Source organism: Oncorhynchus kisutch, linkage group LG3 (assembly GCF_002021735.2).
Source record: "Oncorhynchus kisutch isolate 150728-3 linkage group LG3, Okis_V2, whole genome shotgun sequence".
NCBI lineage: Eukaryota > Metazoa > Chordata > Actinopteri > Salmoniformes > Salmonidae > Oncorhynchus > Oncorhynchus kisutch.
Window position 1 is genome coordinate 28,256,741 of NC_034176.2, and position 25,840 is coordinate 28,282,580.

A 25,840-nucleotide genomic window follows, 5' to 3' on the forward strand; every position below is an offset into this window, starting at 1 on the left:
GCTCCAGAGCAGAGTGTCATTGTTCTGTCTGCTTCTTCTCACTGCCCTACTGGTTCAGATCTCTCCCAGAAGCACTGGAGACTTAGTCCTCACAGAGTTTATGGTGGGTACTGCTCCATAACCCAAATTTATTTACAGTCTTTAGTAATGATGGCCGTTATCAATGTTTTTTTAAATTTTCTTTGGAGGTTGTCGTTCTTGTAGTCCTGTTCAGTCTCCTCGTGCTCTCTCTCTCTTCTTCTCTCTGAATCTTTCTCTCTTCTACACTCCCAGAGGAGTAGGTTTTTCGCTGTCTTCCTTCTGCCTGCACAGGGCCCATGCCACGGGGTCTTTGAATAAGACTCCTGGCCAGTGTGTCAGTGTGCCTCTCTGGGGATGGAGCTTCTGTCCTTCTCCTACAGCTTTGGGCTTTACGGTGAGTCACGTCAATGGTTCACTTGCCTCTCAGTGTATCTTTCATCGAATGTGACGATTGCAAGATCCCAGGACATACAGTAGACTGACAGTTAATCTCTGTAGGGAAATGCATTGTCTTATATAGTAGGCATCCTCAATTTGTCCTTACTGCAGTCGAGAGGGTTGGGCACCTCTTATGTGCCCTAAAGCAGAGCTCCAAACTGCTAGCCATTCAGTTCTAGGCCTAATCATTCATGATAAGCTAAATGGACCTCTGTGCAAATCCCTGTCCTAGGCAGTAGGGAGTGAAGAGCATGGTGGAGAGAGGCATGCTGGTCAGAGAGAGGTTGAGAGAGAAGCTCAGGCTTCTGGGATGTCCTGGCAGCTGGGATCACCTGATCCAGCATGGTGGACTGTACTACTGTACTTGGCTGAATGGTGAGCAAACCATTCAAGCTCAAAATTTGTCATCTTTTGACCAATTCAAACAGAACAATGTAGCTACTCCATTTAGGCATTGCAACTTCCGGTCTACATTGATCGTGGAATTTGTCAAAAGTCTAAGAGCATTTGAAAACATCAAGACAGGTTGCTTTTATTTCTTTGCTTTTAAAGAACCAGCATTCTCTACCTAGCCTTTGCTGTCAGCACTTTTCTCACACAATTTCCATGTCTAGTTTGTCCACTTTATTCTCAAATATATTCATTATACCATTATCAATGATGCTGTACAGTTTTCTTGAACTGAATTTAACCCCTTTTAGCCGAGCTGAGTTGGAGCAGTCATGCTTTGTAAAAGCGTCTGATAAACGACATAATATACAGTATTATGTCCATGTCCACAATACTCAATATACTAATTGCCAGTTCTTTTGTACTAATACACTACCTGGTACCAGTAAATGATGTAAAATAAAAATAAGTGCTATGTTCCATGTTGAAAATGTATTTTCTTTGATCTTCGATTATGACCTCTTCCCCTTATGACCTCTCCTTTAGTCCAACAAGTGGAATTAATGGAAAATAGGAGACATATCTACCTGCTTCCCAATGGCTATCTGAATGTGAGTGCTATCAACAGCCATAACCTAGACTACGTAGCTGAGTCCATCCGACTTGCATTGACCTCTGTCTTCTGAAGTCCGAGGCCTCATTACATTATAGTGACAACCTCTATAAAACTCTTATTCAGCTTGACTAAATCCTGTGAAGGAAGCATCTTTATGTCACATAGAGTACCAAACGAATGAGGGCTGAACGCATAAGGAAAATGGCTTTTAGTTATCATTTGAAACTAAGTGTAATGTCAAGCTTTCAAATAGAGATAGGGAATATGAATTATTATCTGCATAGCTGGAGAAATACAGTGGGCATGTAGTTGTGGTATGATGGTCCAGTAAGGAGCACTCTTTCCTCTGGTCCCAACCTGGTCTCAGAGCATTTTGTATTATTCTGTATGTAAATCTGAGACACCCCATTTAGTATGATATGTTACATTTCGTATGAAATGTATTAATTTGTTGATGTCCATCACCCATTTCATATGATATGTTATGAATTACAGTTCTTATTATATCTTACGAATTTGTAAAACGTATGATACTGTACGTGACCGACCGGCTATATTCGGTCTTATGTAGCAAAAAGTTTTTTATATTATATAAAAGTAGAGACTCAGAGCTAGAAAACGGTATATCATACTCGACTGTTGTGGAACAATAGAAAAGTAATTATCCTTTGACAGTTGATAAAATGATTACCTCACTTTAGAGAAAATGGCCCTGGGAATGTTTTGGTACACCTACTGGAGAGCTCTTCTTTGTCAACAACCGTTCCGCATCATTCACACCCTCTAAAGCCTTATCCCCACCCATCACATGTACTAAACAACCAAAGATTTAAAGACTAAAGGCTGGTTTATACAACGTGTGTATTAATATATTTAATCTGGAGTGCCAGAGTGTGCTCAGAGTGCGCTCTGGGCATTAGTAAACTCAGAGCATTGTCAGATTGTCCGTTGGAAAATTCAGAGCATTTCGCTCTCAGAGCGTTCACTGGACGCTCTGGCCGAGGAGTAGGGTTGATTCGAGCGTTCTGACCTAACAACAGCAGTCAAACATCCAAGCTAACTGGCTAACGTTGGCTAGCTTGCTAGCTACTTCCAGACACAAATGAGAGACACATCACTCTGATCATTTTACTCGCCTTAGCAGAGCTGGTTAGGCTGTTTTTACATTATCCAGAGCGTTGGTGACTGCTACTGTGTTTCTGGCAACAATTTAGTTACATTTTTTTGCCAACGTTTCAGACACCGTCCATATTCATCGGGTGTTCATAAATCCGTCAGTTATTCTGTGCTCTGGCACACTCAGACTAGAGTGCTCTGAAATCGGAGTATTTACTAGCCAAGCCTATCGGCAGTTGTCGCAATGACATCATGAACATTCTATTGAAATGGTTACTTGCATAGTGGACTCTTTTGTTTAGACATGTAGCAAGCTAGTTAAACAATGAACCACAACCCCAACTCATAACGTTACTACTCTGCATGAATCTGCAGGTAGCTAACCAATCAGGTATAATTAGGCTATAACTAGCAATGCAAATGGCTCTGACATACGAATAATATAACTACATAGATTATACACGTAATGTTAGCTAGTGAACCAGCCGGCTGACATTAGCTAGCTAGCTAACAGTACACTTTAACTTGAAATGAAAACAGCTTTCTGACTAAATTAGAAAGGTCTAATATGAAAAATAAAATACTACATGGATGGACACTTCGCCCTCTCTGTCACGGATGCCGTGGTTGCCCTTAGTTTGAAGATGTAATCCGGAGACAGGTATTTTATACAACAGACTTCAGTGTGTTCTTTTTTTGACTCCATCTGCATAATTTGCAAACTAACGCAATAATTGTCTCCATCTCCTTAGCTATCGTACACCATACACCTGGTGACCGTGTCAGTGTGCATGCACCTGGCCCACCACAGGAGTCACTACAACGCGATGGGACAAGGACATCCCGGCCGCCAAACCCTCCCCTAACTCGGACGAAGCTCGGCCAATTGCGCGTCACCTAATGGGTCTCGAACCAGCATCTGTAGCAATGCAGTTTGCACTGCAGTCTTAGACCGCTGCGCCACTCGGGAGGATCCAGCCACAATGTTTTTAATGCTTAAGTATCAAACTACTAAAAGTATCAAAATACTCAAATACTGCACGGGACTCTCAAAGAATTTCATTTAAATGTTAATTGTATTTTATATAGAAAAATATATAATGAAATGTTAATTAAATAAATCAGCCCGTGTAATCATCTGCCAGAGAGTAGCCCGAGCCTAAACCTAAGTTAGTCATCATTAGTCATTTAGGTCAACATTGGATCATTCAGAGATCCTCACTGAACTTCTGGAGAGAGTTTGCTGCACTGAAAGTAAAGGGGCTGAATAATTTTGCACACCCAATTTTTCAGTTTTTGATTTGTTAAAAAAGTTTGAAATATCCAATAAATGTCGTTCCACTTCATGATTGTGTCCCACTTGTTGTTGATTCTTCACAAAAAAATACAGTTTTATATCTTTATGTTTGAAGCCTGAAATGTGGCAAAAGGTCGCAAAGTTCAAGGGGGCCGAATACTTTCGCAAGGCACTGTATGTTCTCACAAAAGTAGGCTCTCTAGAGCTCATTCTGTTTGATCATGTCCTCTCACCGAGGCCTAATGTCTATGCTTTACTGTTGCTTAATAATGAACCTGACATGTCTGTGCTTTCATCCGTTTTTGTCTAAATTCAGTTTGACAATGTGAGCAGGAAGGACACTGTGTCACTTCCAAAAAATCCAACCAAGACGGCACACACCTACGCCTCACATAACACATAGTTTCAGCCCAGTGTAGATAAGTCCAGCCCCCACTCCTATACCCTGCCAATTTTCCCAGGCAACTTTTTGTGGCTTTTGTTTATTTATGTGGAATGGTAGCATAAACTGGGTACAAATTTATATTAGCTAAAGACCCCACAGTATGTTCATAATGCATACATTACACCTCTAAAAACATTTGGGGTGGCAGGTAGCCTAGTGGTTAGGTTGCTGGATCAAATATTGGTAAAGGTAAAAATCTGTTGTTCTGCTCCTGAACAAGGCAGTTAACCCACTGTTCCCCAGTAGGCTGTCATTTTAAATAATAATTTGTTCTTAACTGACTTGCCTAGTTAAATATGTTTTTGATTTCATAAATGTGACATAGCCACATCATTATGAATGTATGAATAAGAGAATAATCACAGATGTCAGAGCTTAACCCATAATACATAGACAGCTGATGTCATAATAGACAGCTGACAGATAGACAGCTGATGTCATAATCATACACAATCCCTAACATCACAGAGAAGACAGTCTAACTGAATGGTATTGTGCTTGGTCATGTAATTTGTATACCTGCAAACATCAGTCTGTGCCTCTAGACACACAATCTATCATATGTTAAATCAAAAGGAAAAAACAACCAGAGGAAAACAATAGGAGCTGATAAGCTCCAGGCAAGCACCCATCAATCTTTTACTGAAACACGCAAAGATGCTCTCCAGCCATGGCAGCCTCTCTGCTGCCATTAATATCACCCACGTATATAAAACCAAGATATATGTCCACAACAAAAGACTCTGTGTACATAGCAGATCACAGCTCCCAGTTACAAGAAAACAAGGTTTATTGAGTAAATGACCTCCACAGGAACATCGTCATACCTGTCGGTGCTTCCTGACACTGACAACACTCATGTACAGGCAGATCTATTTAAGGGGCGGTGCAGTTAAAAACATGCTTATCCAGTTTTTTAAATCATATTTCCAAACTATGTGGGAGAAATATCATTCTAAATTGTAAAAATTATGATAATGCCCTTTTTGAAAAGTAAATGCTGGAATTTCAGCCTGTTCAGGTGGGACTTTTGGTCCATATCATGACATCGCAATATGATCTGATTATAAAAGACTGTTCATCTGAGTAAGGGGGTGGGCTCTAGACCATCCTATCAACCAATTAGGGCTGTATATGTAATTATCTTCAAATTTGTTTCCTAGCGCCCACACAATCAGACAGCATTTCAAGGGCAACAGGAGGCTCAGGGAAATAAATTATATAAAATGTATTTTGGAGTTATTTTCATTTAATAAATATACACAGGGATTTATTAGACATAAATTGATGATGTAAACATTTTATAATTGGGGCTTTAAAAGAGCCTTATATATTTCATTTACATTGAGTCTACCAAACATTAAGAACACTTTACATGACATAGCTTTCACCTGGTCAGTCTATGATCCCTTATTGATGTCACTTGTTAAATCACTTGTTAAATCCACTTCAATCAGTGTAGATGAAGGGGAGGAGACAGGTTAAAGAAGGATTTTTAAGCCTTGTAACAATTGAGACATGGATTGTGTATGTGTGTATGTGAATTGGAAAATATGTTTGTGCCTTTGAACGGGGTATGATAGTAGGTGCCAGACAGAGTTTGAGTGTGTCAAGAACTGCACCTCTGCTGGGTTTTTCACACTCAACAGTTTCCCATGTGTATCAAGAATGGTCCACCACCCAAAGGACTGAAAAGCCAACTTGACACAACTGTGGGAAGCATTGGAGTCAACACGGGCCAGCATCCCTGCAAGGTGTGTTTGACACCTTGCAGAGTTCATGCCCTGACAAAATGAGGCCTTTCTGAGGGCAAAAGGGGGTGCAACTCAATATTAAGAAGGTGTTCCTAATGTTTAAACACTCAGTGTATGTTACCCATTAGTGGGAGGATAAACCCACTAGTACACGACCAGAGAGTGCATGTACTACAATGTAATTACTAGGCATTACACAGGATTTAGCTAGCTAACCCTTTGACGTATACGAGCACATGGTTGTGATCATTCTACAGTGGTCCCTGCAGCATACGCTCAAACTGGTTTGATTAGAACACTTCATTAGAACGTCTAGTTAAAATAGACACATCGAATCAAATCAAAAATCAAATCAAATTTTATTTGTCACATACACATGGTTAGCAGATGTTAATGTGAGTGTAGCAAAATGCTTGTGCTTCTAGTTCCAACAATGCAGTAATAACCAACGAGTAATCTAACCTAACAATTCCACAACTCCTACCTTATACACACAAGTGTAAAGGGATAAAGAATATGTACATAAAGATATATGAATGAGTGATGGTACAGAACGGCATAGGCAAGATGCAGTAGATGGTATAGAGTACAGTATATACGTATGAGATGAGTAATGTAGGGTATATAAACGTAAAGTGGCATAGTTTAAAGTGGCTAGTGATACATGTATTACATAAAGATGGCAAGATGCAGTAGATGATATAGAGTACAGTATATACATATACATATGAGATGAGTAATGTAGGGTATGTAAACATTATATTAAGTGGCATTGTTTAAAGTGGCTAGTGATACATTTTTACATCAATTTCCATTATTAAAGTGGCTGGAGTTGAGTCAGTATGTTGGCAGCAGCCACTCAATGTTAGTGGTGGCTGTTTAACAGTCTGATGGCCTTGAGATAGAAGCTGTTTTTCAGTCTCTCGGTCCCTGCTTTGATGCACCTGTACTGACCTCGCCTTCTGGATGATAGCGGGGTGAACAGGCAGTGGCTCGGGTGGTTGTTGTCCTTGATGATCTTAATGGCCCTCCAGTGACATCGGGTGGTGTAGGTGTCCTGGAGGGCAGGTAGTTTGCCCCCGGTGATGCGTTGTGCAGACCTCACTACCCTCTGGAGAGCCTTACGGTTGTGGGCGGAGCAGTTGCCGTACCAGGCGGTGATACAGCCTGACAGGATGCTCTCGATTGCGCATCTGTAGAAGTTTGTGAGTGCTTTTGGTGACAAGCCGAATTTCTTCAGCCTCCTGAGGTTGAAGAGGCGCTGCTGCGCCTTCTTCATGATGCTGTCTGTGTGGGTGGACCAATTCAGTTTGTCTGTGATGTGTACTTAAAACTTACTACCTTCTCCACTACTGTCCCGTCGATGTGGATCGGGGGGTGCTCCCTCTGCTGTTTCCTGAAGTCCACAATCATCTCCTTAGTTTTGTTGACGTTGAGTGTGAGGTTATTTTCCTGACACCACACTCCGAGGGCCCTCACCTCCTCCCTGTAGGCCGTCTCGTCATTGTTGGTAATCAAGCCTACCACTGTAGTGTCGTCCGCAAACTTGATGATTGAGTTGGAGGCGTGCATGGCCACGCAGCGTGGGTGAACAGGGAGTACAGGAGAGGGCTCAGAACGCACCCTTGTTGTGCCCAGTGTTGAGGATCAGCGGGGTGGAGATGTTGTTACCTACCCTCACCACCTGGGGGCGGCCCGTCAGGAAGTCCAGTACCCAGTTGCACAGGGCGGGATCGAGACCCAGGGTCTCGAGCTTGATGACGAGTTTGGAGGGTACTATGGTGTTAAATGCTGAGCTGTAGTCGATGAACAGCATTCTCACATAGGTATTCCTCTTGTCCAGATGGGTTAGGGCAGTGTGCAGTGTGGTTGCGATTGTGTCGTCTGTGGACCTATTGGGGCGGTAAGCAAATTGGAGTGGGTCTATGGTGTCAGGTAGGGTGGAGGTGATATGGTCCTTGACTAGTCTCTCAAAGCAATTCATGATGACGGAAGTGAGTGCTACGGGGCGGTAGTCGTTTAGCTCAGTTACCTTAGCTTTCTTGGGAACAGGAACAATGGTGGCCCTCTTGAAGCATGTGGGAACAGCAGACTGGGATAAGGATTGATTGAATATGTCCGTAAACACACCAGCCAGCTGGTCTGCGCATGCTCTGAGGACGCGGCTGGGGATGCCGTCTGTGCCTGCAGCCTTGCGAGGGTTAACACGTTTAAATGTTTTACTCATGTCGGCTGCAGTGAAGGAGAGCCCGCAGGTTTTGGTAGCGGGCCGTGTCAGTGGCACTGTATTATCCTCAAAGCGAGCAAAAAAGTTATTTAGTCTGTCTGGGAGCAAGACATCCTGGTCCGCGACGGGGCTGGTTTTCTTTATGTAATCCGTGATTGACTGTAGACCCTGCCACATACCTCTTGTGTCTGAGACGTTGAATTGCGACTCTGCTTTGTCTCTATACTGAGACTCTATACTCTATACTCTATATTGCGGAGGGAATAGCTACACTGTTTGTATTCGGTCATGTTTCCGGTCACCAGTGGTTTGTGCTTTCAGTTTCGCGGGAATGCTGCCATCAATACACAGTTTCTGCTTTGGGAATGTTTTAATCGTTGCTGTGGGTATAGCATCGCCGATGCACTTTCTAATGAACTCGCTCAACGAATCAGCGTATTAGTCAATGTTGTTTTTGGACGCAATGCGGAACATCTCCCAATCCACGTGATCGAAGCAGTCTTGAAGCGTGGAATCAGATTGGTCGGACCATCGTTGAACAGACCTGAGCGCGGGAGCTTCTTGTTTTAGTTTCAGTCTGTAGGCTGGAAGCAACAAAATGGAGTCGTGGTCAGCTTTTCCGAAAGGAGGGCGGGGGAGGGCCTTATTGCGGAAGTTAGAATAACAATGATCCAGGGTTTTACCAGCCCTGGTAGCACAATTGATATGCTGATAGAATTTAGGGAGTCTTGTTTTCAGACTAGTCTTGTTAAAATCCCCAGCTATAATGATTTTTTTTTTTTTTACCTTTATTTTACTAGGCAAGTCAGTTAAGAACAAATTCTTATTTTCAATGACGGCCTAGGAACAGTGGGTTAACTGCCTGTTCAAGGGCAGAACAACAGATTTTGTACCTTGTCAGCTCGGGGATTTGAACTTGCAACCTTTCGGTTACTAGTCCAATGCGCTAACCACTAGGCTACACTGCCGCAGCCTCAGGATATGTGGTTTCCAGTTTGCATAGAGTCAAATAAAGTTTGTTCAGGGCCATCAATGTGTCTGCTTGGGGGGGGATATATACAGCTGTGATTATAATCAAAGAGAATTCCCTTGGTAGATAATGCGGTCGACATTTGATTGTGAGGAATTCTAAGTCAGGTGAACAGAAGGACTTGAGTTCCTGTATGTTGTTATGATCACACCACGTCTTGTTAATCATAAGGCATACCCCCCCGCCCCTCTTCTTACCAGAAAGATGCTAGGTTCTGTCGGCGCGATGCGTGAAGAAACCAGCTGGCTGCACCGACTCCGTTAGCATCTCTCGAGTGAGGCCTGTTTCCGTGAAGCAAAGAACGTTACAGTCTCTGATGTTTCTCTGCAATGCTACCCTTGCTCAGATTTCATCAACCTTGTTGTCAAGAGACTGGACATTGGCGAGTTGTATGCTAGGGAGTGGTGCGCGATGTGCCCGTCTCCGGAGCTTGACCAGAAGACCGCTTCGTTTGCCTCTTTTACGATGTCGTTGTTTTGGGTCGCCAGCTGGGATCCGATCCATTGTCCTGGGTGGAAGGCAAAACACAGGATCTGCTTCGGGAGAGTTGACGTTGCTCTTATATTCAGTAGTTCCTCCCGACTGTATGTAATGAAACCTAAGATTACCTGGGGTACCAATTTTAGAAATAACGCGTAAAAAAACTATATACTGCATAGTTTCCTAGGAACACGAAGCGAGGCGGTCATCTCTGTCGGCGCCGGAAGTGCTTAACAGACTACAATATCAGCATAATTTAAAGAACATACTTATTTACAGTGACGTCCTACCAGAAGTAAAAAGGCCTCTTGCAGGGGGCTAGGATTAAACATTTAAATAAAAAAAATTAATAAAAATATAGGACAAAACATACATCACGACAATAGAGACACCACAACACTACGTAAAGAGAGACATAAGACAACAACGTAGCATGGCAACAACACATGAAAACACAGCATGGTAGCAACATGACAACAACATGGTAGCAATACACCATGGCAACAGCACAACATGTTAGCAGCACAACACAGTAGCAGCACAAAACATGGTACAAACATTATTGGGCACAGACAACAGTACAAGGGGCAATAAATCAGGCGAAGCAGCCACAACTGTCAGTAAGAGGGTCCATGATTTAGGTTTTGAATTTATTTATTTTTTATTTCACCTTTATTTAACCAGGTAGGCTAGTTGAGAACAAGTTCTCATTTGCAACTGTGACCTGGCCAAGATAAAGCATAGCAGTGTGAGCAGACAACAAAGAGTTACACATGGAGTAAACAATTAACAAGTCAATAACACAGTAGAAAACAAAAGGGGAGTCTATATACAATGTGTGCAAAAGGCATGAGGTAGGCAAATAATTACAATTTTGCAGATTAACACTGGAGTGATTAATGATCAGATGGTCATGTACAGGTAGAGATATTGGTGTGCAAAAGAGCAGAAAAGTAAATAAATAAAAACAGTATGGGGATGAGGTAGGTGAAAAAGGGTGGGCTATTTACCAATAGACTATGTACAGCTGCAGCGATCGGTTAGCCGCACAGATAGCTGATGTTTGAAGTTGGTGAGGGAGATAAAAGTCTCCAACTTCAGCGATTTTTGCAATTCGTTCCAGTCACAGGCAGCAGAGTACTGGAACGAAAGGCGGCCAAATGAGGTGTTGGCTTTAGGGATGATCAGTGAGATACACCTGCTGGAGCGCGTGCTACGGATGGGTGTTGCCATCGTGACCAGTGAGCTGAGATAAGGCGGAGCTTTACCTAGCATGGACTTGTAGATGACCTGGAGCCAGTGGGTCTGGCGACGAATATGTAGCGAGGGCCAGCCGACTAGAGCATACAAGTCGCAGTGGTGGGTGGTATAAGGTGCTTTAGTGACAAAACGGATGGCACTGTGATAGACTGCATCCAGTTTGCTGAGTAGAGTGTTGGAAGCCATTTTTGTAGATGACATCGCCGAAGTCGAGGATCGGTAGGATAGTCAGTTTTACTAGGGTAAGCTTGGCAGCGTGAGTGAAGGAGGCTTTGTTGCGGAATAGAAAGCCGACTCTTGATTTGATTTTCGATTGGAGATGTTTGATATGAGTCTGGAAGGAGAGTTTGCAGTCTAGCCAGACACCTAGGTACTTATAGACGTCCACATATTCTAGGTCGGAACCATCCAGGGTGGTGATGCTAGTCGGGCATGCGGGTGCAGGCAGCGACCGGTTGAAAAGCATGCATTTGGTTTTACTAGCGTTTAAGAGCAGTTGGAGGCCACGGAAGGAGTGTTGTATGGCATTGAAGCTTGTTTGGAGGTTAGATAGCACAGTGTCCAAAGACGGGCCGAAAGTATATAGAATGGTGTCGTCTGCGTAGAGGTGGATCAGGGAGTCGCCCGCAGCAAGAGCAACATCATTGATATACACAGAGAAAAGAGTCGGCCCGAGAATTGAACCCTGTGGCACCCCCATAGAGACTGCCAGAGGACGGGACAGCATGCCCTCCGATTTGACACACTGAACTCTGTCTGAAAAGTAATTGGTGAACCAGGCAAGGCAGTCATCCGAAAAACCGAGGCTACTGAGTCTGCCGATAAGAATATGGTGATTGACAGAGTCGAAAGCCTTGGCAAGGTCGATGAAGACGGCTGCCTTTTATCGATGGCGGTTATGATATCGTTTAGTACCTTGAGTGTGGCTGAGGTGCACCCATGACCGGCTCGGAAACCAGATTGCACAGCGGAGAAGGTACGGTGGGATTCGAGATGGTCAGTGACCTGTTTGTTGACTTGGCTTTCGAAGACCTTAGATAGGCAGGGCAGGATGGATATAGGTCTGTAACAGTTTGTAACAGAATGTAGAGATGGAGATAAAACGGTCCAGTCTGAGTGTTTTTTGCAGCTTGTTCCAATCGCTAGCTGCAGCAAATTGAAAAGAGGAGTAACCCAGTGATGTGTGTGCTTTGGGGACCTTTAACATAATGTGACATGTAGAGAATGAGGGCTGCAGTATGTATAGGGGAGAGTGAGGCCAAAGAGGGTTTTATAAATACGCATCAACCAGTGGGTCTTGCGACGGGTATACAGAGATGACCAGTTTACAGAGGAGTATAGAGTGCAGTGATGTGTCCTATAAGGAGCATTGGTGGCAAATCTCATGGCCGAATGGTAAAGAACATCTAGCCGCCCAAGAGCACCCTTACCTGCCAATCTACAAACTACGTAGCCGTAATCTAGCATTGGTAAGAGGGTCATCTAAATCAGGGTAAGTTTAGCAGCTGTGGTGAAAGAGGAGTGATTATGATAGAGGAAACCAAGTCTAGATTTAACCTTAGCCTGCAGCTTTACTTTGTGCAGAGAGAAAGACAGTGTGCCATATAGCCATATTCCCAAGTACTTGTATGATGTGACTACCTCAAGCTCTAAACCCTCAGAGGTAGTAATCACAGCGGTGGGGAGAGGGGAACTCTTCTTAACAAACCACATTACCTTTGTTTTTGGAGGACTTCAGAACAAGGTTAAGGGCAGAGAAAGTTTGTTGGACACAAAGAAAGCTTTGTTGTAGAGCATTTAACACAAAATCCAGGGAGTGGCCAGCTGAGTATAAGATTGTATCATCTGCATATACAGTGCCTTGCGAAAGTATTCGGCCCCCTTGAACTTTGCGACCTTTTGCCACATTTCAGGCTTCAAACATAAAGATATAAAACTGTATTTTTTTGTGAAGAATCAACAACAAGTGGGACACAATCATGAAGTGGAATGACATTTATTGGATATTTCAAACTTTTTTAACAAATCAAAAACTGAAAAATTGGGCGTGCAAAATTATTCAGCCCCCTTAAGTTAATACTTTGTAGCGCCACCGTTTGCTGCGATTACAGCTGTAAGTCTCTTGGGGTATGTCTCTATCAGTTTTGCACATCGAGAGACTGAAATTCGAGCTCAGTGAGGTTGGAGGGAGAGCATTTGGGAACAGCAGTTTTCAGTTCTTTCCACAGATTCTCGATTGGATTCAGGTCTGGACTTTGACTTGGCCATTCTAACACCTGGATATGTTTATTTTTGAACCATTCCATTGTAGATTTTGCTTTATGTTTTGGATCATTGTCTTGTTGGAAGACAAATCTCCGTCCCAGTCTCAGGTCTTTTGCAGACTCCATCAGGTTTTCTTCCAGAATGGTCCTCTATTTGGCTCCATCCATCTTCCCATCAATTTTAACCATCTTCCCTGTCCCTGCTGAAGAAAAGCAGGCCCAAACCATGATGCTGCCACCACCATGTTTGACAGTGGGGATGGTGTGTTCAGGGTGATGGGCTGTGTTGCTTTTACACCAAACATAACGTTTTGCATTGTTGCCAAAAAGTTCAATTTTGGTTTCATCTGACCAGAGCACCTTCTTCCACATGTTTGGTGTGTCTCCCAGGTGGCTTGTGGCAAACTTTAAATGACACTTTTTATGGATATCTTTAAGAAATGGCTTTCTTTCTTGCCACTCTTCCATAAAGGCCAGATTTGTGCAATATACGACTGATTGTTGTCCTATGGACAGAGTCTCCCACCTCAGCTGTAGATCTCTGCAGTTCATCCAGAGTGATCATTGGCCTCTTGGCTGCATCTCAGATCAGTCTTCTCCTTGTATGAGCTGAAAGTTTAGAGGGACGGCCAGGTCTTGGTAGATTTGCAGTGGTCTGATACTCCTTCCATTTCAATATTATCGCTTGCACAGTGCTCCTTGGGATGTTTAAAGCTTGGGAAATCTTTTTGTATCCAAATCAGGCTTTAAACTTCTTCACAACAGTATCTCGGACCTGCCTGGTGTGTTCCTTGTTCTTCATGATGCTCTCTGCGCTTTTAACGGACCTCTGAGACTATCACAGTGCAGGTGCATTTATACGGAGACTTGATTACACACAGGTGGATTGTATTCATCATCGTTAGTCATTTAGGTCAACATTGGATCATTTTTGCATCAATTTTGCACGCCCAATCTTTCAGTTTTTGATTTGTTAAAAAAAAGTTTGAAATATCCAATAAATGTCGTTCCACTTCATGATTGTGTCCCACTTGTTGTTGATTCCTCACAAAAAAATACAGTTTTATACCTTTATGTTTGAAGCCTGAAATGTGGCAAAAGGTCGCAAAGTTCAAGGGGGCCGAATACTTTCGCAAGGCACTGTAAATGGATGAGCTACTGCTTGAACTATGCTTAATTTTGCTTGAGCTATGCTCAATGTAAATTGAGAAGAGTGTGTGGCCTAGGATCAAGCCTTGGGGTACTCCCTTGGTGAGAGGCAATGGCTGACAGCAGATGTTCTGACTTTATACACCGCACTCTTTGAGAGAGGTAGTTAGCAAACCAGGCCAAAGACCCCTTAGATACACCTTCGCCGGCCCACAAGAATGGAATGGTCTACCGTATCAAAAGCTTTGGCCAAGTCATTAAAAATAGCAGCACAACATTGCTTAGAATCAAGGGCATAGGTTAAAATAATTTTGGACCATGTCCATAACCTGAGTAGAAACCAGATTGCATACCAGAGAGAATACTATAGACATCAAGGTAGCCAGTCAGTTGATTATTGACAAGTTTTTCCAACACTTTTGATAAACAGGGCAAAAGAGAAATTGGCCTATAACAGTTAGGATCAGCTTGATATCCCCCTTTCAATACAGGATGCACTTTGGCTGCCTTCCAAACAATGGGAACCTCCCCAAAGAGGAGGTTAAAAAGGTCAGAGGTAGACTTGGCGATTGTAGGGGCAGCAACCATAAAGAGGAAGGGGTCTAAACCATCTGAATCAGATGTTTTTTGGGGGTCAAGTTTGAGGTGCCCCTTTAGCACATCAGACTCAGTTGCCGCCTGCAGGGAGAAACTTTGTAGCGGGGCAGGGGGGAAAAAAGGGAGGAGCATCGGGGATAGTCGCATTAGAAGGGGTGGGAGATGAAGAATTGTTGAATGGGAAAGGAGGCATGGCAGAGCCAAATAGGAATCCTGACTTGATATGGTGATTAAAGAGCTCAGTCATGTGCTCCTTGTCAGTAACAACCACATCATCAACATTAAGGGACATGGGCAGCTGTGAGGAGAAGGCTTTATTCTCCAGGGGCCTCATTTATAAAAATGTTCTTAGATTTATACTTGAATTTAGTCGTAAGATAATTTCCGACAGTGTGCTTAAGTTTGATTCCAAAAAAATGCTGAGCATAAAAAAATCTTGCTAACGCAGGTTCTAAGAAGCCCATTTGTGACTTACACACCTGTGATCTATATATCTCAAATTAACTGCACCTGAACGTGCCTTTACAATCAGCAATTTCCCCTTATAGAATGCTAGCACAAATGAGGGTTTAGTCAGGAAAAGCCATGGACCAAAAGAGAAAAGTACACTTTTTGGAAGACGAGATCACAGCGATGGTAGAGGAGATTGAAGACAGGCAACACGTTTATTCGGTGGACTAAATAGTGGGTTGACCAGCAAAGCCAAACAGGTAGCTTGGGAGTGTGTCACTGCTGCATTGAACAAGGTGGGGCAGCAAGACAGAACTGTGGCTGATGTGAAAAATAAATGGTATGACCTTAAACTGCCTAGGGAAAAAAAGAATAGTCGTATATAACCGCCGCATTAAGGCAACAGGAGGGGGGCCTGGAACGCCGGAGCTCTCCCAAATGGACCAGCGCATCGGGGCAATCATTGTGGAAAGCGCAATTTAAATGTTTTGGTTTATCCCAACTTTTACATCGTTTAGCAGTAACATCGGAAACTGTGAAGTCGGGCAACGAAACCCCCACGACTACATCACTGGATCACAGTAAGTAATTAAGAGAATGTGAAACTTGGTTGTCAGTCATTGTAATATACAATATACAATGCACAGATTTATTTTATTATTTTATTCACATGGAAATGGGTGGAGTTGCGTTGCAGCCCGTGTGCCGGGTGAGGGTGCCCCCTCCACCAAGGGAGGTTTGCAGCCCATGTGCCGGGTGAGGGTGCCCCCTCCACCAAGGGAGGTTTGCAGCCCGTGTGCCGATGGGGGGGCCCCCTCCACCAAGGGAGGTTTGCAGCCCATGTGCCAGGTGAGGGTGCCCCCTCCACCAAGGGAGGTTTGCAGCCCGTGTGCCGGGTGAGGGTGCCCCCTCCACCAAGGGAGGTTTGCAGCCCGTGTGCCGGGTGAGGGTGCCCCCTCCACCAAGGGAGGTTTGCAGCCCGTGTGCCGGGTGAGTGTGCCCCCTCCACCAAGGGAGGTTTGCAGCCCGTGTGCCGGGTGAGGGTGCCCCCTCCACCAAGGGAGGTTTGCAGCCCGTGTGCCGGGTGAGGGTGCCCCCTCCACCAAGGGAGGTTTGCAGCCCGTGTGCCCTCCACCCTTCCACCCAGGGATAAAGTGCGTGAGGCTCCCAAATCAGCAGGTGCCAGGAGTGAGGGGGAATGTTTGTCCACAGGTGTCGAGGGTCCGTCTGTGTCCGTGTGCCGGGATGAATTCCCCAGCGTCGCAGACCCACAGGTGCCAGGAGTGAGGGGGAATGTTTTGCCACCGGTGTCGAGGGTCCATCCATGTCTGCGTCCACGTCTACAGTTCGCGTGTTGACTCCCTCAGTCCTGCAAACCCAGAACAAGTTGAACACATTGGTTGGGCAGATTGTGACTGAACTCGGAAGAATATAGCCCAAGCTTTTGAATAATTTACATAATGCAATTGTTGAACGTTTTCCACAACATGAATCAAAAAAACTCTTTGTATATTGTCTGGCATTCTGTTTCTTACCACCAATCTCTGTATGAGCTGCCGCCTCCTCACTGCATCAGGCGGGGCAGGTGCTCAATTGGGTGGTAGGTTAGAAGGCTCTTGGGGGTCCATTCTAATGTCATGCCTCAGGGCTATGTTGTGGAGCACACCACATGCCAGTATTATGCCTCTCACCTTTGATTGGGGAGGAAAACCATTCGTTCTTAAAACCGGCCAACATAGCATAAACATAACATAAAATGCTAAATATAAAATGTTGATATCTGTTGCTTTAAGTTGACCCATTTTAAAACTAAATTAAAGTTTCACATTTTTATTAAATGGAGTTACATTTTCTGGCTTGTAGAGGAGTTTTCCACCTGATGCATCAAGGCAAAGCCACCTGCCCTTCAGCAGTCCGATGGTGCGCACCACAACCAACCTTGTTCTGCCATGTGGCAAGTTGTAGCGCATTTCCTCTGCTGTTCGGGGATCGGCAAAGGGGGTGAGAAGCCACGTTTTCAGTGGATAGACCTGTCACCTAATAGGGTAAAACCGTTGTTACATTATTTTGCACGGTTAATAGGCTATTATACACTGAAAAGAAAAGAACTCACTGAGAAGCCACCCGCCTCCACTCTCACCAGCTTCTAGATGCAGGCCTACTCTGCTGTGGCGCAGAATTAATTAGTCATGCGTAGACCCTGGCCACTTAGAGCATACATTGAGAAGTTGCATACAGGCATTGCAGATGATCTGAACATTCAATTAATGGAAATTCTTCCTGTTAACATATTCATGCTCATCTGTAGATGGTGCACGTAAGGCAATATGCGTGCAGTCAACTGCACCTATGACCCTTGGGAAATTAAATGAGCGCACAAACTCGGCTTTGAGGAGAGCCTGTTCATCGGCTGTAAATGGGAAACTAATGTATCTCCTGGACAAGATGTGTAGCATCGCCTCGATCACTTGTGGCAGGATGCGGTTGAATGATGGCTGTGATATAGAACATTTCATCCTGTTGTTAATTCAAAACACATTGCCTCTGGCAATTAATTGATAATTGATAATTATAATTAATAATTTAATTGATAATTCCTAACAAATTGTTTATAAAGCTAATGCACAGTTCACCACAGGCTTGGACGCATATACGCCCCAAACTGCAATACCCCTACAAAACCAGCAGGAAAATCACTTACGTCAAGTCTAGACTTTGCGTAGAGACAAGATCATTTCCACATCAAAGTGAGGTTTTATAAATAACTACTTATACATGGTTTTCTGCATAAGTTATACTTAATTCAGATCAAAATTTATCGTAAATCCGTTTTATAAATGAGGCCCCAGGGTTGAACCGTATTCAAGAACTTATTGGGGTTAGACCAAGAGAGAGAACTGCTCCTTAAAGTAACTAACTTTGACCTTCTGGATAGCCTGAGTGCACTTATTTCTCATTTGCCTGAACGAGAGCCAGTCAGCCTGAGTATGTGTGTGCCGAGCAATTTGCCAAATGTAATTCTTGAGGTGGAGTCACTCTGCCAGATCACGGTCGAACCAGGGGCTGAACCTCTTTTTAATTCAAATTTTCTTTATGGACACGTATTTGTTAGTAATACTTCTGACAATATCAAAAAAGAAGGTCCAAGCATTTTCGACAGAGGGGATTCTATACCAATTTACAGAGGCCAGATCATGAAGGAAGGCTTGCTCATTAAAGTTTTTTAGCAAGTGTCTATGACAAGTCAGGACAGGTCATTTCACTGAGCAGCCATTATGAACACAGGCTATAAAAAGTGATCACTAAGGTCATTACAGAAAACACCAGACTGATACCTATCAGGATTATTTGTAAGGATAACATCCAGGACATGACTTTAATGAATCAAATACCAGTTCCCATTTGAAAATAACATCTATTTCTAATCATTAGGTTTGCTTGGTGAAGCTGTAACAAAATAATTAATTATATGGAGAGTGAAACAACTGAACCCAGTACAAGTACATTACTTTACTATCCATCCCTTCCAATCTGTAAAATTGTAAGAGAGCAGACAAAACAGGACCAACAAAATCATTTTTGCTGTTGTAGTTGAGCTTACAGCTCCCAACAATCACAGTGAGTCATGAATATGCAATTGCAGCTGTCAAAACTGCCACCGGCTACATTGTGCATACTGTAGCATTGCTTAGAAACCTGCATATTGCCTACAGACTGCCTTCACACCACTCAAATTTAACACCACACTGTCACTATGGCTCACTTCCCAGGTGGCTGACACAGCCAGGAGCAGTGTTTTGTACGAGTAGGTGAGGGAGGTTAACAACTATTGATCTCACTACTATGTGTTCTATGATGAACAGCCACATGCTTTAATGAATGCAACTGTCAGAGCGAATGAAACACCTGGTCGCCCCTGGCCTGGCACGTAGCCCTGGTCTTCTTAAATCACAGTCAATGATTTAGAATGAATAGGCATTCAATGAATAGCCAATTATTTAGAATCGATAGTCATTCCCTCCAACATGGACAGCCATTGATTAAAACCTAGAGATACTGGAAGAGGAAGGCTTTTCTCTACATTCATTGGCCATAAAAACAGGGATCATGTAATCAACCCATGTCACGTCCTGACCTTAGTTCCTTGTTTTTGTTTCTATTTTAGGTTGGTCAGGGCGTGAGTTGGGGTGGGCATTCTATGTGTTGTTCTAGTTTTGGTTTTCTATGTGTTTGGCCTGGTATGGTTCTCAATCAGAGGCAGCTGTCAATCGTTGTCTCTGATTGAGAACCATACTTAGGCAGCCTGTTTTTCCCACTTGAGTTGTGGGTGACTGTTTTCTGTGTCTGTGTTTCCTCCATACAGAACTGTTTCGTTTTTTCGTTTCTGTCTTTCACGTTGTTATTTTGTATTTTTGTGTTCAGTGACTTTTCATTAAAAAACGACGAACACTTACCATGCTGCACATTGGTCCTATCTGTCATACTCCTCGTCAGAGGAAGACGAATTTCGTTACAACCCAGTCTAATTGACAAATAAATAAGGATGCTTGAGGAGATCCATTTGAATAGTTACTGTTGCGTATCCACTACGTGATACCGCTATAAATTCAATTTTAAACCCTGTGCTTAACCCCCCCGTTCTGCCGTTCCAATATCCACTTCCAAAAATAAAACAATGTAATCTACGGTGATGTAGACATGTATAGATTGATATGAGTAACTATATGAATCCATCATGATGCGCTTTTTGATAAAACCATCACAAATAGCCAACTGTTACATTCAAATAGGCTACTGTATAGGATGCGACAGACCCTCTGTCCAGTACCTGTTGCATACAAGCAGGTGGTCATCAGAGGCAGCTGTGCACACTGCAGGCAGCCCACTGAGGATTTGGTGCACAATTTCACAAATTACTCTACTGTAATGAAGGCTATGCTGTAAAACAGCTGAGAGCGTTCAAGGGTTATTTATTTCACTCTGCTCCTCTCTCTGGAGTGGGAAACATGGGGACCGTTGATGCGCTCAGTTTGGTGATTCTCCAATGTGGATAAGTTGACAGTCACAGTCTGATTCACTGTCAGTCTCCGCTGATATTGGAGGAGTTGAAACGTGGACACCTGCTCTTCTTGCCGAATAGGTAAGGTTTAAAATGTGAATTTTCATGTTTTCTAGGCTTAATAGGCTATAGGAAATCATCAATCATTTTACAATCGTTTTTCTGAAAAGATTAGATTAGTAACGTCACTTTTCCTATAGCCTCTGTCATTTGCATTCTACAATCATTTCAATCAGAGCCAGTTTTGTGCCACAAACTTAGAATACATTTTATTTTCTGGGAATATATATATTTCTAGGATTCATTTGGGTAGAACATTTTACAATGTTTTCCAAATAAGGGAATATTTTGTCAGAATCTGTATAACCTAAGTTTTAGTATGCTATATGTTTACTAAATAAGATGTATTTGGATGTGGTTATAAGGTAAAATGACAAATGCTTTATAGTAGAACTTATATGGTCTTTAATAACCAGAGATTCTACCTAGACAGGGTGTCTAACAGGCTGACATCCATCAGCACTACCAAGATAAAGACCTGTATTAGCTGCCATTCAAATGCATTCTCAGAAAGAGGTGAACAACACGTGAAATGTTTGCGTGCCTGGGGGCATCCCCTGGCATTATTAGACAAAAATGTTCCAAGCTAATGTGTTGCAGCACTTTGCAGAGAGTGAAACCCATGCGCACAATGTGCCTCTATTATACTGAGTCCTGTGTTTTTCATCTATTGAGATCATATTGAATCAGATATTCCCTTTGTTAAAATGTTCTGTCCTTGGTTGAGTATGAGGCCAGTGGAACAGATATTGACTGACAGGGATATAGATTGTTTAGTGTTCCAGCCCTGTCTGTCTCCCAGTAGGAGAGTGGGTGAATGTTTAGACAACCTGTCCCACTGGGCAAAAACTGGTTGAATCAATGTTGTTTCCATGTAATGTCAAACAAAAAATGTGGCAAACTGAACAAAAAAAAGGCATTTCACATTTTTTTCACCCAACTTTTAAACTAAATCTAATGACACAGTGACATTGTTGTTGATTTCATGTTGAATTCACCTTAGTTGAGAACTCAACCAAATGTAAATCAAAACTAGATGTTGAAACTGACATCTGTGCCCAGTGGGGTGGGTTCTCTGACTAAACATTCACAGCTCTGTTCCACCTATTTTCCTGACCAGCGGGAGTCATGAGTACATTTTATTTAGTTGGTGCACAGCCATCGCTTTGCAATCTGAAGAGGACCTCAAAAGTCCATTACCCTATGTTGCTGCATAATGTGGCTGAATTCAAAATAGAGAAAGACACATACTACCCACTGGGCACAGATGTAAATTCAACGTCTATTCCACAATGGTTCAACGTCATTTCATTGAAAAGATGTGGAAACAACATTGATTCAACCAGTGTGTGCCCAGTAAGTGTAAGTGCTAAAATTGGATCCATCTGTCCATCAACTGCACTGTGTGCTTCCTGTTTAAGCATGACTAATCCATGTCTCAAAAGCGTTTGAGAGACAGTCAAGATTGTAGATGTGATTGGGTAAAACCATTTTGGCTCTGATGGTTTGCCCTCCCTACCCGGCACAGTGTCTCTCATGAACATGGTTCAACTTCTCAACTCATACCATCTGTGTACCTGTTCTCAACATGAGTTTCTGTTGAACCACTGCTAACACAGTAAGATGCTGAATGTATGCAGTCATCTATAGACTATATAGAGTCATACCCTATTGATCCTGTGACTCCTTTAGCAAAAAATGCTGAAATGAGGTCACAACAACAAATCAACAAGCAAAGTATGATTACACATTTAGAGGCTTGTTGAACTAAAGAGCATATTTGTGTCATTCATGTGTCACTGTGAGTGCTGCTCATTTGCAGCACAATTCATAGTATAAAGTGAATAGATTTCTGAATGATTTACTATAATTTCACTGATTAAAGACATTGCCCCAGCTAGCACAACATGCTCTGAGAACCATGTTTCTTAGAGCTTGGTGAGAGCGTGGTTGTCCTATGGATATTTTGCATATAACCTTCCCACAACTTTCTGGGAATGATGCAGGACAGTTACTTGGCTTTGGAGCATTCTCAGTAGATTTAAGGAACTTGACAAAGAAATTGTATTCTCTTGGTATTTCATTACTTTAACAGGACTTTTCCTGAAAGCTCAAACATGGTTACATTTCATTTCACTTTTGGTAATGTTCTAGGAATGTTCTCCAACTGGTTTCACATTAGGAACGTTCTCAAATAGTTCAGGGAACGCTAAGAAACAATGTTCTTCTGTGGATTTCACTACTTCACCGTTTTCTACAGGTTTCCCCATGGTTCTATTTAAAGTCATGTTCTCAAACTGTTCCAAGAACGTTAAGAAAACTTTCCATAAAAACCACAAGAGAACGTTAGTAACGATCAGAGAATGTTCTAAGAATGTTATTTAAAAACATGTACATTCCGTACTCAGCAGCAACATCTCTTTCTACCCTCTATCTTGTTAAGTGTGTTCAGGTGCGTTGGCCTCGCCCACTAATTGGCCACACCTGATCTTAATGAGTGCTTGTTTCCTTTGAAATGGGATCTGTTTGAATAGATGAAATTAGCACAGTGGACAAATTCCATGGACAGAACATAATATTATAGGTTTGAATCTCACTGATGCCATGGCACAATAAAAAATAAATGTGTTTGCATGATTAATGCCTAAGGAAATAAATGTGTCCTATCTGTGCTTGGAGTAAAAAAAATTGTTAACCCAAAATACGGTGTTAGTAAAAGCCTTGAAACATTCAATGAACGTATTAAAGACATTTTCACTTCTGTTCTCAGAACATTAAAAAATACATCCAGTTTTACAGGTCATGAAACATGGTTTCGTTCCCACAACCAATGTGGATCCAAAAATATATGTTCCCAGATCTTCCAAGGAACCAAATGTGCTAGCTGGTTGATGTGCTGTGTAAATATATTTTATGCATGTTTTATTCACTCTAGGCGCCAAGATAATTATTAGATTCCAACCCAACTGTTCATACCAACGGTTATTCAGTGGATGCTAGTATCATCCAGAACAATCAGTCCAATCAAGGGATACAGGTAGCACAGACCTCTCAGAGATATGTTCACCGTCACCACAGTGCTATAATAGAAACAGGCTTTTAGGTTGTTATTTAGTTTGGATATGAAGAATTTCAATAGACTTGACACAACATCAGAATCCATTGAGCCCAACAAAAACAAGTGGACTGATAAGCTAAGTCTTCCTTTTTCTATCTTCTCTCTAGGCACCTCTGGCCCTTTCTACAGTGTGACGTGCTTGACCGACTAAGATGGAGGGCAGTGGCAGTGGGTGGGCTGTAGATCTGGCCTCTCCTGGGCCGTGTGTGGCTGGCATGGAGGGGAACACCAGCAGTCAGGTTTTTGAGGTGGCGCTGCAGAACTCCTCCTCGTCCAAACGCAGCCCTCAGTTTGTGGGGGTGGAGCTGCCGCAGTCCTTCAAGCTGCTCATCATCCCCTGCTATGCCCTGGTGGTGCTGATCGGGGTATTCGGCAACTACCTGTTGCTCTACGTCATCTGCCGCACCCGCAAGATGCACAATGTCACCAACTTCTTCATAGGGAACCTGGCCTTCTCCGACATGCTGATGTGTGCCACATGTGTCCCCTTCACCTTGGCCTATGCCTTCAACCCCCGCGGCTGGGTGTTTGGGAGGTTCATGTGCTACCTGGTTTACCTCATCCAGCCAGTAACGGTCTATGTGTCTGTTTTTACTCTCACTGCTATTGGTGTTGACAGGTAAGCCTTGGTCGAGGTGGCTTTAACTATCATTCATCTAAGTCAGACTAGACAAAACATTTTGATTTTGGGTAGAATGAACACATTGCTATTACATTTCTATGTAATTATTATTATTATGTAATTTAATTTCCGCCACAGGTTTGATCATTTATCCTCTATTGACATTTCCTCCATGGTGTTTCAGTATTTACGGCTGTAACAGAATGATGATTAGGTATACATTCAAGGTCTGTAACATAAAATACTCTTAACAGCTCTATTCAGCACCATAATATGAGTTGAAGATTATTTAATTTCCACTTCACGTCAATAACAATAAATCCAATAATCTACAGCAACAGTACAAGCATGTGATATCAGCACGACACAGTGCAATAGTGCAATTACTGTCAGATCAAAAGCAAAAAACATACCAAATCACACTTTTTTTCATGCTTGTAAATGAGCTGTTAAGTAGATCTCTTTTCCTGCCTGTTCCTAGGTACTATGCCACAGTGCACCCTCTGAAGAAGCGGATCTCAGTGCTGGCGTGTACCTACCTCCTATCTGGGATCTGGCTGCTCTCCTGTGGGCTTGTGGCCCCGGCTGTAGCCCACACTTACCATGTGGAGTTCAAGAATGAGGGCTTCACCATCTGTGAGGAGTTCTGGATGGGTAAAGAGAAAGAGAGGTTGGCCTACGCCTACAGCACACTCTTCATGACCTACGTCCTGCCTCTCTCTGCCCTCTGCATCTCTTACCTCTGTATCTCTGTCAAGCTGCGTAATTGTGTGGCGCCTGGCCACCGCACCAAGAGCCAGGCCGAGGCACAGCGAACCCGCAAGCGTAAGACCTTCCGTCTGGTCACCTTGGTGGTGGCGGCCTTCGGCGTGTGTTGGATGCCCATCAGTGTATTCAACGTGCTGCGGGACATTGACATTGACCTGATTGACAAGCGCTTCTTCCTGCTCATCCAACTGCTGTGCCACCTGTGTGCTATGAGCTCCTCCTGCTGTAACCCTTTCCTGTACGCCTGGCTACATGACCGCTTTCGCGCCGAGCTGCGCAAGATGTTCACCTGCCACCGCCGCATCGGCATCCCTGCCAACAACTGTGCCACAAACAGCGTGGTGCTGTGAACCACTTCATCCCACGCTGCCACCTTTCACTGGATGTGTTCAGAGAATGTCCTGAGGTATTTGGTCCTGGAACTAGCTGGACAATTTTCTGTCAGGTTTTGCATAAGATAAGAATGTCAAATGAATACATTAATTTACAATTAAGCTTAAAAAATATTTTGTGAATAATAGATTGTTGTGCATATTATGTACATCTCTACATGAAGTGGTTTTTCATTGCAATAAACTGTGCCGCAAAAATGCGTACTGCATTAAAAGCTTTCAGACATGTTGAAATATCAGAAGTTGGTTGAGCAAGATATGGACATCTTCTGTATGTACAGTGGGGC

At 43.1% G+C, this 25,840-nt stretch overlaps 1 protein-coding gene across 1 annotated transcript; it reads left to right on the forward strand.

Annotated features, from left to right (window-relative positions):
* The first annotated feature begins 311 nt into the window (after positions 1-311).
* On the forward strand, positions 312-25,753 carry LOC109872025 (prolactin-releasing peptide receptor). The gene is made up of 3 exons (XM_020463106.2): positions 312-415; positions 23,879-24,390; positions 24,875-25,753. Exons 2-3 carry the CDS (start codon positions 23,924-23,926, stop codon positions 25,509-25,511), a joined length of 1,104 nt encoding a protein of 367 aa, XP_020318695.1. The 5' UTR covers positions 312-415; positions 23,879-23,923; the 3' UTR covers positions 25,512-25,753.
* Positions 25,754-25,840: the final 87 nt, after the last annotated feature.

Coding starts and splice junctions, on each gene's coding strand:
- LOC109872025 (XM_020463106.2), top strand. CDS start 23,924: ATGGAGGGCAGTGGCAGTGGGTGGGCTGTAGATCTGGCCTCTCCTGGG. Junction 24,391..24,874: donor ACTGCTATTGGTGTTGACAG/GTAAGCCTTGGT, acceptor GCCTGTTCCTAG/GTACTATGCCACAGTGCACC.